The 15766-nt window shown below is 40.0% G+C and overlaps 1 protein-coding gene across 3 annotated transcripts in view; it reads right to left on the bottom strand.

Moving 5' to 3' along the window:
* mllt10 (MLLT10 histone lysine methyltransferase DOT1L cofactor) overlaps positions 1-2791 on the bottom strand; it is a 75161-nt gene extending 72370 nt beyond the window's left edge. The window contains exon 1 of one of the 3 annotated variants that reach the window (XM_065007050.1): positions 2119-2791. In XM_065007050.1, coding sequence (XP_064863122.1) covers positions 2119-2281 — 163 coding nt within the window. In that variant the 5' untranslated portion in view covers positions 2282-2791. The remainder of the gene's footprint in view (positions 1-2118) is intronic. The other 2 variants (XM_065007051.1, XM_065007052.1) reach the window with 2 other exon arrangements.
* Positions 2792-15766: the final 12975 nt, after the last annotated feature.

Raw genomic sequence — 15766 nt, 5'->3', positions numbered from 1 at the left:
TTTGCTGTCACGTGTTACTGTGTTTGGAGTTTGTTATAACCAATTTATTGATGTGATTATGATAGGCTATAGGTCAGACCCTATTGGTCACATGCATGGTATGCTTACATGTTTCACAAAGAGAGCAAGGGCTGAGGGAATAGGGAATGTTTTTCCTAAACAAATTAGGGACTTCAGTAACAGAACTGGTCAGTCAGAAACAAGTAAAAAACGAAATGGCTGAAATGGTGTTGCAGCTTCAGCACGGACAGCGCAATATACAATTGTTGTGCTGGGGCGCATTTTTGCAACAGTAGGGAGTAGAGCGAGACAACATGTGCTGGTCACACAGGCACTCACTTTTTTTTTATACAATGTGACCATCGGGCTAATTCTCAAGTCATGTGTGTCTTAATTATTTAATCAAAACGTGTGCTTAAAGCATCTGACAAGCTCAGTGCATATGTAGTTTATTTTATTCAAACACATAGGGCGTGTGTCTATATATGGAAAAATAAGTTAAAACATTTCGACCAATCGATTGGTTGAAAGAACAGGATGACTCTCAGGTCGACCAAGATTTTTTTGTCGGGACAGCTCTAATCAACAGAAATAATCCACTGATAATAAAAAGGGTAATGTTTATATTGTTGTGGACAGAGGAGTCAGTGATTGGTACAATCGTGTCACAATGTGTTGGTTAGCTACAGATTACATTTACACTCCCAAGTGGCACAGAGGTGTAAAGGCACTGTATTTCATTGCAAGAGGCATCACTACAGTCCCTGGTTCTAATCCAGGCTGTATCACATCCTGCCGTGATTGGGAGTCCCATAGGACGGCGCACAATTGGCCTAGCGTCGTCCAGGTTTGGCTGTCATTGTACGTAAGAATTTGTTCTTAACTGACTTGCCTAGTTAAATAAATGTTAAATGAAAAATTTAAATAATTTTGACCCAATGAATTCACATTTAAAACGAATGGGTGGGTGGGTATTTAATAACAAGGGTCTAAAGCATGTACAAATAGGTGTGTTTAGTTGTATGGGTAAGAGGCCAGATATTCAATTTACCAGAATTATGACAACTACGAAACGAAGCATGACAATGATCACGAGTTTCTCTCTCACAAAGCCAAAATCACCCGTATTGACTGGATACCAGTCAGTCAGCCTAGTTCTGATTGTGACTTTGTCAACAGAATCTGAGTACCATTGACATTGTTGTTTGGATCTGTGAAACCATCTGTCTTATTTGGGTTTAATGTGTTGCAGACAATCTTAAGCTAGCTACACAGCCTGGTTCCTTCTGTATAACAACTTAGCTAGTTCCCGCATGGCACTATTGTTTACTAAACTTATCTCGCAATATATTGGGCAAATATGATTTAGTAGTTGGCTATCATCACTGATAGTGTGGTAATGTGTATCATTGGGTAAGACCTTGTAGCCAACATGTTTGTTAAATTCTACAAATAGTAGCCAGGATAACATTACAGCCAATGTTGACAGCTGCAGAAATGTTAGTTACTTTAGCCAACTCCATACCTACTAGACAGGAAGGCTAGCTATGTAGCGTGGGTATGGAGTTGGCTAAAGTAACAAATGTCTGTAGTTGTCAAGATAGGCTGTAATGTTTTCTTGGTTATACAACTCGTAGAACTTAACATGTTAGCTACTTTATCTTACCCAATGATTAACATTAACACACTACACGCGCGCACAACTGTCGATTGAATAGAACTAAAGTTAGCTAGCTAACAATATAACCTTGGCTATTGGCTAGCTGAATAGTTCGCTAGCTAGCTAATAGCAAAACTAGCTAGAGTAGGGGAGTATTCATTACGGAAACCGTTTACCGTTTAAAAACCAAACGGAAGCAAACATAGAAAACGACCATCCCTACTGGACAAACGCAGGTAGATCACTCCCCGTTTCGTTCCGTTTGCTTCCATTTTTTTAAACAGAATCAACGTAATGAATACACCCCAGCTAACGTTGATAGCTAGCCAGCTTCATGGCAGGCGATCAACCGCGATAGCTAGCCTTAGCGAGCTAGCTAGCAACTAGCTAACGTTAGTTATCGGATGTTAGTCAAGCAAATTTCATGTTACATGCATTTGACTTTATTCAGTGTTTACCTTGATGGACTGCAACATTGCAGCCGTGACCGTCACAGTAGACGAGAGGGTTTTCTGCCCAGCCTCTCTCGTCTGAGCACACGCAGCAACCTCCAATCATCTCCTTCATATTATTTGCCAAAAAGTCGTTGTCCGCTGCCAGGCACAGCTCGCCGGAGACCATCTACGGAGAAAGTGAACATGCGAAGACAACAAAGATGAGCCTAAACCTTTGCAGAAGATCCTCATCTACCCACTGTGACAACGCTTTTGGTCTCACTTGGCCGAAATGTCATGTTTTAGTCGTGTTTACAATCCGTTTCGACACCGTATTTTTTCCACTTCAGCGAAGGATACACACCGCGCGAGCGAGAAGAAGCGGCCGGTCGGAAAGTGGAAGTGCGTAATCACGAATGGCCAGTGACAGCGCAGAAAGGATGGATGTGATTGGCTCAAAGAGTGTTGCCAGTTTGCGTGGCGCCATTTTGACTCCACATGGCCTTTTAAAACGAATGTGTTTGCTTTGGAAACTTTTGTAACACTAGCTACTGCCATGCGTGGTTTTTACAAATGGTGAATTGCGATTGGCAGCATTGTATCCACCAAATACCAACATGAGGTTTTTAAAATATGCATTATGCATACCTTATCATAACAAAAACACGTATGACGATTTCTCTATTGTTTGTAGGCTATTGTTGTCATTAAATATGTTTTTAAATAGCATAAAGATGTAGCCAAGACCTATAGTTTAAAACCATGTTTAGAAAACCTAGACATAATTTTGCTTTCAAAGAATATAATGTCATTCATTGAGCACTAAGACACTACACTGTAGGTCAACTTCTATTTGCATATGAACGTTTAATGGTGAATTGCATGATGCATGCATGGCCCAGGTTTTTTGTTGGTTGCAAACACTATTAGCCTATACACATCTGACAATGCCCACTGCCTTTACATTATCCCTGAATAAAACATAAGTGTTTGTTTGTGTCACTGTCAATTGTCTTTCCAATTAGGCCTATATATCATCCCATGTGTGTGTGTGTGTGTTGCAAAATGGTTTAAGGAATAGGCACAGTGAGGGAGAAATGTATGTGGAATTACTCTGGGCTTAGAATGAGTGGGATAATTGTATACAGTCAAATCTGCTCTCAAACATCACTGCTAGAATCTTAAATTAGAGAAAAACATGGAAGGCCTACATAAAGCATGAATGGAGCTGAAATAAAATGTTTACATGTGTATTTTTGTGTTTAACTCTTGGAAGACTCAATAGTCAAATTATGAGCTAAAATAAATCCCAAATAATCTAATAAATGTTTTTTTAACAGAACTGGGCATGTCAAATCAATATATATATTTTTTAAATTTAAATTAAATGTTCAACTCAGTAAATTACTTCCACTTTACACACATGAAATGCAAAAGCACACTTTTTAAACAAAATTGCATTACGCTTTTGTTTTGAACGTTGTTAATGACATAATCTTGGTTGAATCAATCAGAGAAACTGCACTGTGCTTGCATCACCGTCCGCGAGCCCTCAGAAGTCTCCCGCTCGCTCCCGGTTTGGTTTCCAGAGAAACGTAATGACTTGCCAATAATGTGGGAGAGCACACGAGCGTCTTCCGTGTAATGTGGAGAGCGAGAGGTCCCCGGGAGTGGTCTCCCTATTGTTGGCTTTAATTTCAAATTGCTCAAATGCTCCAGTCCACACTGGGCTCCGCACAAAACGGGGAAAAGGGGAAGAGGGGGGGAAAAGGAAAAAAAGTGAATTGTGTGTGGCGGGGGAAAACCTATTAGAGTTGGCGAGAACAAAGGAAGGCGAGGGGGGCAGCTGTCGGAGGGTTGGAGGCTACTGAAACACTGAAATAGCAAATTATTTTTACAACTTGCACTTGATTAAGTCTAAGTCTTCCCGTACATGTGCTCTCTTCGTGCTCAGAGAGAAGAGGGTTCATGCATTGGCGAGAGGAAATTACTTCTGCGCTGCTTCCTATTACAATTCAGTGCCCCTATAACAGGTTTACTAATGGAAACTATATAGCGAGGTTATATATTGGCTTAATTTTAATGACGCATACTGCTGGCACAGGGGTCAGTGTCAAATATATATGCTGTTTTGTAGAAAACTATAATATAGCCAACACATATAACATATAGGCCTATAACAAATATATGCCTATTCTGTTATTGGGTCTATGTTTGTTATTTGCCTATATGTTATTTTGCAGAAAATAGTAGGCTAACCTTGCATGCACACATGAAACTAAGATTTGTAATTTCTTAGGCCTATAGGCTAATACATGGCACAACATCGCAGTTATTTTTGGTCATGAACCTATAACAGTTCAAGAACTTCAGTAGCATATACTTAATTAAACCGTGAAAATCCACAATATTTTAAATTCCAAACTTGTATGTAGGCTATAATTTTTTACAAAGTATTTTAAAATGTATTTGATAAAATAGCCCAGTGAACTGTAATGTCTTTTTGTATCAACATCACATTTGACCATGTAAAATGTTTTTGGGAGTTCCACACCTCATGTGACTTGTTATAGTTTGTTGTGGTTAGTGTTTGAGACATGGGGGAGCCTCATGTTTAACCCTGACATGACAGATTTGATCTCCACTGATGTAGTACACTGTAACTGCTAAAGAGAGACATTTCTACATCTGACCAACTTTCCCAAATATGTTTTCTGTCATGCAGTGCCATGCTTCTTATGACTAGGATCCAAATTCATCCAAAGGCTGAAAAACTATTGCGGTTGGTTTCTTGGATTTGCTCTCAGATGTTATATATTTCAAGGTAAGGTTTTGCACATGTTTAGAATATCATTTATGATGTATTGTATTTGTCAGGGTCTCGGTAACAGCAGAAACAGTTCTGCTGACTCCAAACTCCAGCCCCTGTGAAATGCAAACCTTTTAAAATGAGAAAAACTTCAAACGAATTGACCCCATTCACATTTCCAAAACAATGCATTTAAAAAAGAATTTTCTTCTCTTTTTTTACACTTGGCCTATATGTTTTTAACCGAATTTAGTAAACCATATAATTATATATTGTCTTTGTCTTTACACAACCCTTTTGAATCGCTTGTCACGTTCCATTAACTGTAGGATACGTCTATAGGCCTATGCTCAATGATTGGGCAAATGGTTAAAAGACTAAGAAATGTTCAATGTTGTGTGAATGAAATTGTGAAATGATTCAATAATAAATATGCCTGTTAGGCAACTTTCAACGTTTATTTTAATCGGTTGGGCAGCGTTTCGAAGCCAAGCTGGGTCTTTCTCAGTTTACCCTCTAGTCCAGCATCTGGGTGTTTTTATGAATGTGCATACCATCCCACTAAAGATATTTGGGAAACACCATCTACCATCTATGAATTATTGTATTAAATATGGCCTCCTCAGCCCCTCCCACTGTTGGCTACCACTTCAGACAAATGATGACCAACGGTATCTGGCAGTCAGTCCTCTGTTCAGTCGAGAGCCTGCTTATTAACACGGGCAGAGACCATAGGCTACATTAAACCAACATGACACTGCATGACTGTCCTGTTCCATGCGACACTCATGGCGATGGGGGTTGTCTTGCATGCAGCCTGGAGGCCTAAGGGCCGTGGGGATTAAGTGGGAAAACTGCAGAGTAAAGACCTATATATAGAAGGTATGATACGAAGGAACAGGTTTTCAAAACAAATTGTGTAATCACTGAACTCTAAAAAATGAAATACATCGCATAGGCTACCTGTATAATTATGAAAATTAATATAAAATATATAACAACCAACATAAATAAATACATTTTTGTCTAAATTTCGACCAAATAATTAGCCTATTTATTTTACCTTCTGTCTTATGTTACATGTCTTACAATTATTTCCCATGCAGGCAACATTTTAAATATTTCACACTTGACTGTTCATGTCGAAAATCCTCTCTAGTTCAGAACTAGAACAAAACTGTGAATGGGACATCGGGTCTATGGGGAGACTGAACCAGATAACGTGGAGGGTAAACCAGGTTGGGGGGTGAGAAACTATAGGTGTAAAAGATTGGTTACGACCAGCCTTCATCAAACCGAATTCAGACAGCCAAATCGGCCTTGTTGTGTATGATGAACATTGACGCTAGATCAACACCGTTAATAATTGATGTTCAGATCATGGATGGAGGGGAAATGATAAACTCCTCCTTCCCCCCTCTCTCTCACACACACACACAACCTTGTTCGTTAACAAAAAAGGCCACTAAATAAATTGGATCTTATTTGTGTGTCGATTGTTAGGCTGCAATATCGAACATCATATGAAACTGTGGCGTATGGCTTTCCTGACAGAGATGAGTGGAAAACGTATGGTCAACTAATAACAAAGCTTTTATAAATGCATAATTGTCTTTTTTACTCGAGTACCTTCTCTTTTGATCTATTGTTTGCATTATTGTTCGCCTCGCCTCCATAGGTGGCTGTTGTTCATTATGAGTAGCTTGTTAACAAATATATGATTTATCAAAATGGTTTTATACTGTCTGCACTCATGTTTTTAAATAATTAAACAACATAATAATTATGCAACGACACACACACACACACACACACACACACACATGCATACACACCAACTCAAAGTTCTAGTTCTATATCGCACGGACCTGAGGATGAGCTGACGCATGGCATGGCTTCAGTGCCTCATTCAGTCATCTGTCTGTTGGTTCTAACAATAAGCCAAACGTATAATTACACGGTATGTAATGAGTAATTAGCGAGCTGGGCCAGAAAGTCTTCACAGCCATATGTAGTCTGAGATATATGGCATGTTGATACTCCTGGAAGGCACATGTTAGCCAGCTTTTAGTTAGCCTCTGCTTGGTGATCAAACTAAAATCAAATCAAATGTTATTTGTCACATGCTTCCTAGGTGTAGACTAACAGTGAAATGCTTACTACAATATGCATTGCGATGACCATCTATCTCCCTCTCTCTCTTTCTCTCTCTGTCTCTCTCAATTCAATTCATGGGGCTTGGAATGGGAAACATATGTTAACATTGCCAAAGCAAGTGAAGTAGATAATATACAAAAGTGAAATGAACAATTAAAATGAACAGTAAACATTACACTCACAGAAGTTCCAAAATAATAAAGAGATTACAAATGTAATAGTATATACAGTGTTGTAACAATGTGCAAATGGTTAAAGTACAAAAGGGAAAATAAATAAACATTAATATGGGTTGTATTTACAATGGTGTTTGTTCTTCACTGGTTGCCCTTTTCTTGTGGCAACAGGTCACAAATAGCATTCTAGTTTGCTCTGTTTTTTAATTAATTATTTCCAATGTGTCAAGTAATTACCTTTTTGTTTTCTCATGATTTGGTTGGGTCTAATTGTGTTGCTGTCCTGGGGCTCTGTGGGGTCTGTTTGTGTTTGTGAACAGAGTCCCAGGACCAGTTTGCTTAGGGGACTCTTCTCCAGGTTCATCTCTCTGTAGGTGTTATGGAAGATTTGGGGATCGCTTCCTTTTAGGTAGTTGTAGAATTGAACGTCTCTTTTCTGGTTTTTGATCATTAGCGGGTATCGGCCTAATTCTGCTCTGAATGCATTATTTGGTGTTTTACATTGTACACAGAGGATATTTTTTGTAGAATTCTGCATGCAGAGTCTAAATTTGGTGTTTGTCCCATATTGTGAATTCTTGGTTGGTGAGCAGACTCCAGACCTCACAACCATAAAGGGCAATGGGTTCTATAACTGATTCAAGTATTTTTAGCCAGATCCTAATTGGTATGTTGAATTTGATGTTCCTTTTGATGGCATAGAAGGCCCTTCTTGCCTTGTCTCTCAGATCGTTCACAGCTTTGTGGAAGTTACCTGTGATGCTGATGTTTGTACCAAGGTTTTTTGTGGGCTATAGGGCAACGGTGTCTAGATGTAATTTGCATTTGTGGTCCTGGCGGCTGGACCTTTTTTGGAACACCATTATTTTGGTCTTAATGAGATTTACTGTCAGGGCCCAGGTCTGGCAGAATCTGTGCAGAATATCTAGGTGCTGCTATAGGCCCTCCTTGGTTGGTGACAGAAGCACCAGATCATCAGCAAACAGTAGACATTTGACTTCAGGTTCTAGTAGGGTGAAGCCGGATGCTGCAGACTGTTCTACTGCCCTCGCCAATTCGTTGATATGTATGTTGAAGAGGGTGGGGCTTAAGCTGCACCCTTGTCTCACCCCACGGCCCTATGGGAAGAAATGTGTGTGTTTTTTTGCCTATTTTAACCGCACACTTGTTGTTTGTGTACATGGATTTTATAATGTTGTATGTTTTTCACCCAACACCACTTTCCATCAATTTGTAAAGCAGACCATGCTAATTTGTAAAGCAGACCATGCCAAATTGAGTCAAAGGTTGTTTTTTTTAACTCAACAAAGCATGACAAGACTTTGCCTTTGTTTTGGTTTGTTTGTCATTTAGGGTGTGCAGGGTGAATACGTGGTCTGGCGTATGATCATTTGGTAAAAAGACAATTTGATATTTGCTCAGTACATTATTTTCACTGAGGAAATGTACAAGTCTGCTGTTAATGATAATGCACAGGATTTTCTCAAGACTGCTGTTGACGCATATCCCACGGTAGTTATTGGGGTCAAATTTGTCTCCACTTTTGTGGATTGGGGTGATCAGTCCTTGGTTCCAAATATTGGAGAAAATGCCAGAGCTAAGGATGATGTTAAAGAGTTTTAATATAGCCAATTGGAATTTGTTGCCTGTATATTTGATAATTTCATTGAGGATACCATCAACACCACAGGCCTTTTTGGGTTGGAGGGTTTTTATTTTGTCCATAAGTTCGTTCAAGGCAATTGGAGAATCCAGTGGGTTCTGGTAGTCTTTAATAGTTGATTCTAAGATTTGTATTTGATCATGTATATGTTTTTGCTGTTTGTTCTTTGTTATTGAGCCAACAAGATTGGGGAAGTGGTTTACCTACACATTTCCATTTTGGATAGATAATTATTTGTGTTGTTGTTTGTTTAGTGTTTTCCAATTTTCCCAGGAGTGTATTAGAGTCTATGGATTATTCAATTACATTGAGCTGATTTCTGACGTGCTGTTCCTTCTTTTTCTGTAGTGTATTTCTTTATTGTTTTAGTGATTCACCATAGTGAAGGTGTAAACTCAGGTTTTCTGGGTCTCTGTGTTTTTGGTTGGACAGGTTTCTCAAATTTATTTTTTAGGTTTTTGCATTCTTCATCAAACCATTTGTCATTGTTGTTCATTTTCTTCGGTTTCCTGTTTGACATTTTTAGATTTGATAGGGAAGCTGAGAGGTCAAATATACTGTTAAGATTTTATACTACCAAGTTTACACCTTCACTATTACAATGGAATGTTTTGTCCAAGAAGTTGTCTAAAAGGGATTGAATGTGTTGTTGCCTAATTGTTTTTTTGGTAGGTTTCCACACTACATTCCTTCCATCTATAGCATTTCCTAATATTACTCAGTTCCTTTGGCTTTGATGCCTCATGATTGAGTATTGCTCTGTTCAAGTAGACTGTGATTTTGCTATGATCTGATAGGGGTGTCAGTGGAATGACTGTGAACGCTCTGAGAGACTCTGGGTTGGGGTCAGTGATAAAGTAGTCAACAGTACTACAGCCAAGAGATGAGCTATAGGTGTACCTACCATAGGGGTCCCCTCGAAGCCTACCATTGACTATGTACATACCCAGCGTGCGACATAGCTGCAGGAGTTGTGACCTGTTTTTGTTTGTTATGTTGTCATAGGTTTACCTAGGGGGGCATATGGAGTAGGGAATGCTGTTTCTCTCTCTCAATTCAATTCAAGGGGCTTTATTGGCATGGGAAACATATGTTAACATTGCCAAAGCAAGTGAAGTAGATAATATACAAAAGTGAAATAAACAATAAAATGAACAGTAAACATTACCCTCACTCTCTCTCTCTCTCAGCTAAGGAAGCACCTAAGACTGAAGAGAGCTGCATTTTCCTTTCTTTTCCGGAGGGAAGGGAGAGGAGACCGTGGGACAGTGGGGGAGGGCCATAACACTCCATGAATGAGATTGGGCGCATTTTCTCTTACACCCTCCACAACTGTTCAATTTAGGAATCTGGATTACCAGAATGGTCTAACAAGTAGCCTTGCTATCTCCATATTTAGCTTTTTTTATACTTTTCCCCAAATCATAGTTGACATATAGCTACAGTAGGACTATTTACATTGACACCCCCCATTTTAGCTGCTGCTACTCTCTGTTTATTATCTGTGCATAGCCACTTTACCTCTACCTACATGTACATATCATGTAAATGACCTTGACTAACCTGTACCACCGCACATTGACTCTGTACTGGTACCCCCTGTACATAGCCTGGTTACTGTTATTTTATTGTTGCTCTTTAATTATTTATTATTGCAGTTTTGTTTACTTCAGTTTAATTTAGTAGATACTTTCTTATTAACACTTATTTTTCTTAAGACCGAATTGTTGGTTAAGGGCTTGTAAGTTAACATTTCACTGTAAGGTCTACTACACCTGTTGTATTTGGCGCATGTGACACGTACAATTTGATTTGAAAAGAAACACTACCACACCGGTCCTGCCCCTCTGCAGCCGGCCTTGGTGTGTCTCAGCCTCGTCGGAGTGGAAGGGGAACGTCCCTATACAACCTCAGGCCTGGAGGGTTAGTTAATGGGTTGCACAATAGAGCTATACACCATCCATAGGCTACACAGAGCATATTTCCTAATTCTAAGACCCATTGGCGTCCTTATGAATTATTTATTGGTACGTTGATAGGTAACAAATCGCTAGACTACAGGCCATATCCCTGTCCATAAAATAGACCGTGTTCATTTATTGTGCTGTGATTTGTGATATGTTTTAGATTTGAAAGAATGTTAAAATTTGACAGACGAATAGCTTATTGCACACGAATATTGTTGGTCATCAAAAATTGATGCACCAATTCGTTGATTGAAATGTTGTTGTTTATAATTGAGGATTAATGTTAGATCAGATGTACAATTATTATAAAAAAATGTTGATGAAATAATCATGCTGAAATTAAAAATATGTTACCCCTCCACTGTCAATGAAATAAAGTAGCCAACTGATAATGGCCTATGTTTGATTGTAATGTAGGCTATATTAAATGATTGTATAGAACTAGGCCTATATTAAATTACATTTCACATCAATTAAATTATTGATTTAAATAAAAACAGCCTACAATAGCATGACGGGGCTATTAAGCTGGTAGAGATTGTATAGAGGTAAATTAATTGGGCTATGAAGTAAAAACTAAGTTGCAAGCTACATGTTGAGCTTCCCCTAAAAACATGAGAAAGTAAAATGCATGACATGCACGCGAAATGATGTGTAATATACACGAAAAATCATTTTTTGTGTGTGTGTGAAATAAGCATCCGTCCAAAACGTGTGGTATTCAAGAAAGGTCAAGGGAATGGGTCGTGTGCTTAGATCTGACAATAAATCACATCCTCCACATCTACTGGAGCAGTGGTGATGCGTCAGACACTACTGTGGCAACAGCCTGCATACCTATTGGACATAGGCCTACATCCTCTCCTCTCTGGTGCCACCCCCCCCAAGCAACAACACGCTCACACTTCTGGCTCAGATTGCATGTAAAATCGCATTCTTAGGGGGGATCCGAAAAAGATAATTTATTTGTTTTGGCATGGCTAGTGAATTTGTGCCGTAAAATGCCTATCTACAAGTGCCTCGACCAAGTGTATCCATAAAAGTCATTGCAAAACAAATGACTTGGGGCAGGGTGGGGAAAGGGACAAGGTTAATAAAATGAACACTATGAGTTGGGTGTTAGAGAAGCAAGTTGGTTTCAAGGGTTAAGGTGTTGGGATTTCAGAGTTTGGGTAGAGTGAAGCACTTTCAGAGCAACGGGTTTGCTTTTTAAGAAATCAACCGAAACACAAACGGGAGTTATTCAGCTATTTAATCACGGTTGACAGATATCCGTTTTGTGGTGTGGTTTTCCCACATGGGAAACACGCGCACTCACATACACCTAATATAATAGCTACACCACAGGTTTTAAAGTCGTGTGCCTCAACATTTCAAGCATATTTTGTTAAAATAACTGCATTTACGTTCGTAATGGGGGGCCGATTTATGTTGTTTAATCCTGAAATATTCTACTGTCTGTTCGGCCCATAGGCCTGTATTTTCTTCTTCGTATTCACTTCACACGTCTCTCAAATAGACTATACCTGAGCGCAACCACATCCTGTAGGCTATAAAGGCCAAGAAAATGCTTTAGAAGTGTAAACGAGAGGGAAACATTACTCTTGTTCTTTGTTCTTTGTTCTGCATCGTTTTCCGAGAAAAGCGCGGACGTGTGTGAGTGCGTGCGCATGTGTGTGTGAATGACTAAGTGTGTGTGTCCTCTTACCTTCCACTCGCTCTAATCCGCCAATCTCCTCCATCTGCGCAGCCATGTCTTCGCCAAAAGCACACGTGCACATTACAACAAACATATCTATCCGCCCGAGTGATGAATGTGCGCCCCGGGAAAGGCAGGAGGCTAGTCTGACAGTCGGGTCTCTCTGGTCGCGGTATTCCCCGGGTATTATTGAGCCTCCATGCAGCTCGCTGAGGTGCAGCACGCTGATGTGCTGCTCTGGGGCGTGAGTCATCTGCAGTCCACCGGCCTGACCGGCTGAGCTCAGAGGGAGAGAAGAGAAGAGAGGGACCGAGGGGGCTCCTCTCACAATGGGCCGGAGAAACGCAGGCAACAGTAGCCACAACTTCTGAATAGCCTGTAGCAGCTGATAGGAATATCGATGTTAAATAGGCTACAGAACTGCAACACAAAACGAAAGAGCAGCCCAAACGTTTAGCTTATATAAGCAAACAATGTGTAATGGGTAAACAAATGCGTGGTTTAAAAATGTCGAACTTAAAACACTATCCAGAGCAAGAAAATACCGAGTTGCAATAGGGAGGTTCATATAGAGCACAGGGGAATAGCACGGACCATGAACAAATACTCAATATACATTTTTGGGTTTCACATAAAATAATATATATTTTTTGTATTTTGATTCATTCTTTAAGGTTGTATAAAATGTTGGCCTGTATAAAAAAATATGCGCTGTAGGTTTCCCCATACCCTGAAATTACACAAATGAAATTCACAGTAGGCCTAATTTACCTTGTTACACACAATAATGATTCGAGGGTCTTTAGCCTACAATATCAGTGAATTTAGGCTATGGGTTGTAGACTATAGGTTTGGTAACGGGTTAAATAAAAAACATTCAGCCTACTTTGTCACATTTTTTAATTGCCCTTTGGGTTGATCCATGGGGCACATGCGTCTTTTCTGCACCATCACATCATTTAAATATCTATTGCAGGACAAAAAAATACCTTATTTTTACACGTCATTGATTAATTCAGGGAACGTCAATTTAAGAAATTATTGGAGAATGGATCGATGAGTAGGGGCCTACAAATCATCGTATCAATTTCTGCATACTTTTTGATAGCCCTATACATGATTCCCCCTGACCCTGTGAACGTGTCACGTTACTTAATTATTATTGTTTTATTCATAACAGGATCGTTAACCTATGACAGCAAACATATGTGTTATAAGGACTAAAAACGTTCAGTGTCCAATCAGACTAGATTTATTCTGTTGGCCTGTAAACTCAATGATTTGCTATGCCGACATTCCCTCAACCCGAAAACAGACAGGCCTTATATTTCTGTCTGTCTGCTAACTTCTTCAGGCCGAGTGACTTCAGACAATGTTCCGAACAGAACAGTGATGACATCTGCATAAAGTATTGATGAGTATTGATGAAGCTACGAACGTTTTTATATCTGCAAGGCGAGATCAAACCATATGTTTTATCCAACCAAACATTCTCTTTCTCTTTGGCTCTCTGTGGCCGGGCAGAGCTGGAGAGGTAGAGCCGTAATCCCCACGGATCAGGCCTCAGGGTGGAGCTCTGCAAACAGAGGACCCTTCTCCTTTGTCCATCCGAAGGCAAAACAATTATCCACACACACCTCAAAAGCTATAGAATACTTTATGCATGATAACTCGTTTCACTGAAGATGGTACAATTGGGAAAAGTCATGATGTGGGCTGGGTTGGATTAAAGTTTCCCCCCACCACACACACACACACACACACACACACAGGTGAAATACCAAGTGTCTCATGCATATTGTGCCTTCCTCCTTGCCTACTTAGTACATGTAGGCTACTTACCACGTATATACGCTACACACACAATTCAGGTGGAACCGAAAACCTCCTAATGACGGTGCGTACAGTTCAGCATCGATAGTAATAGCAGGCCATTTGGTCTCCCGACTCTGCGGCCTGCTGACACCGCTCAGCCCTCGATCTCAGCAGGGAGCTACAGGCCGGGATGTGCTTCCACTTGTACCTGGCCCTGGATCACAGGCTGCTAAGTAAACACACGTTAATGAATGTGCAATAGTGGTTTAGAAGCGCCTAAAGACTTGATGATAATATATGGCCCATAGAACCGGCTGTGTAGGACTGAAGCAGAGTAGTACAACAAATGAGTCAGGAAGTAGTGTATTTCTTTCTGTGGAGGTGAGACTGGAGTTCTTATGTCGGTAATATGACGGAGTCATCCATTGAATAGGGTAAATCATCACAATTACAACAACCACTTCGTTGACATTATAGCCTATAATAATATAACAAAATAACAAACAAATAGGCTAAATAAACAAACAAAGAAAACACTCCCCAATATAGCCTACCTTTCAAAAATAATCGAAGTACATTGGAGCTCCTTAGTGGAAAAGCACCAACCAACAATGCGTTCTTTATATTGTTATGGAATTAAACTGCAAGGGCAGGATGTAGAATTCCAAAGTTCTCCCTCTCACTCACGCCCCTTTTCTTACATCCTTCCCTCACCACAATCCTCTGCAACTTTACATTTAAAAATGTAACCTTTATCTAACTAGGCAAGTCAGTTAAGAACACATTCTTATGTACAATGGCGGCCTTCCCCCGGACGACTCTGGGCCAATTGTGCGCCGACCTATGGGACTCCCAATCACGGCCGGATGTGATAGAGCCTGGATTCGAACCAGGGACTGTAGTGACGCCTCTTGCACTGAGATGAAGTGCCTTAGACCGCTGCGCCACTCGGGAGTATTGGTTTATTATTGGTCAAGTATTTATAGACAAAGATTATATAGCCTATACCTATGTTATGCCTCACTATGGCTATTCTAACCCGCGACTATGTGCCTCAGAAACAGTTTCCATGATTTGCATGTTCTCTTTTCGTTAATTTCACAATTCAACGAGTCCGTATAGCGCCATCGCCGGTCATTTCTCCAGATCATCTGCGGGCTCACTGAGAGCTGCGAAGCCTAGGCCTATACCGTAAATTTACCAAAATTAGCGATAAAACCAAGGGAAATATACTTGTACGGGTTAAACCGTCATCATTAATGATCATATATATCTCCTATGCATGCTTGTTGTCTCACACGAACACACACAACAACAACAACAACAACAATTAACAACCCATTAAAGGCCTCTTAACATTAGGAGCAGGGCGCAGTTTAGTGATGA

This window comes from Oncorhynchus nerka, linkage group LG22 (assembly GCF_034236695.1).
Source record: "Oncorhynchus nerka isolate Pitt River linkage group LG22, Oner_Uvic_2.0, whole genome shotgun sequence".
Lineage (NCBI taxonomy): Eukaryota > Metazoa > Chordata > Actinopteri > Salmoniformes > Salmonidae > Oncorhynchus > Oncorhynchus nerka.
Note: the sequence above shows the minus strand (reverse complement) of the source record. Positions and strands in the feature narration are given on the sequence as shown.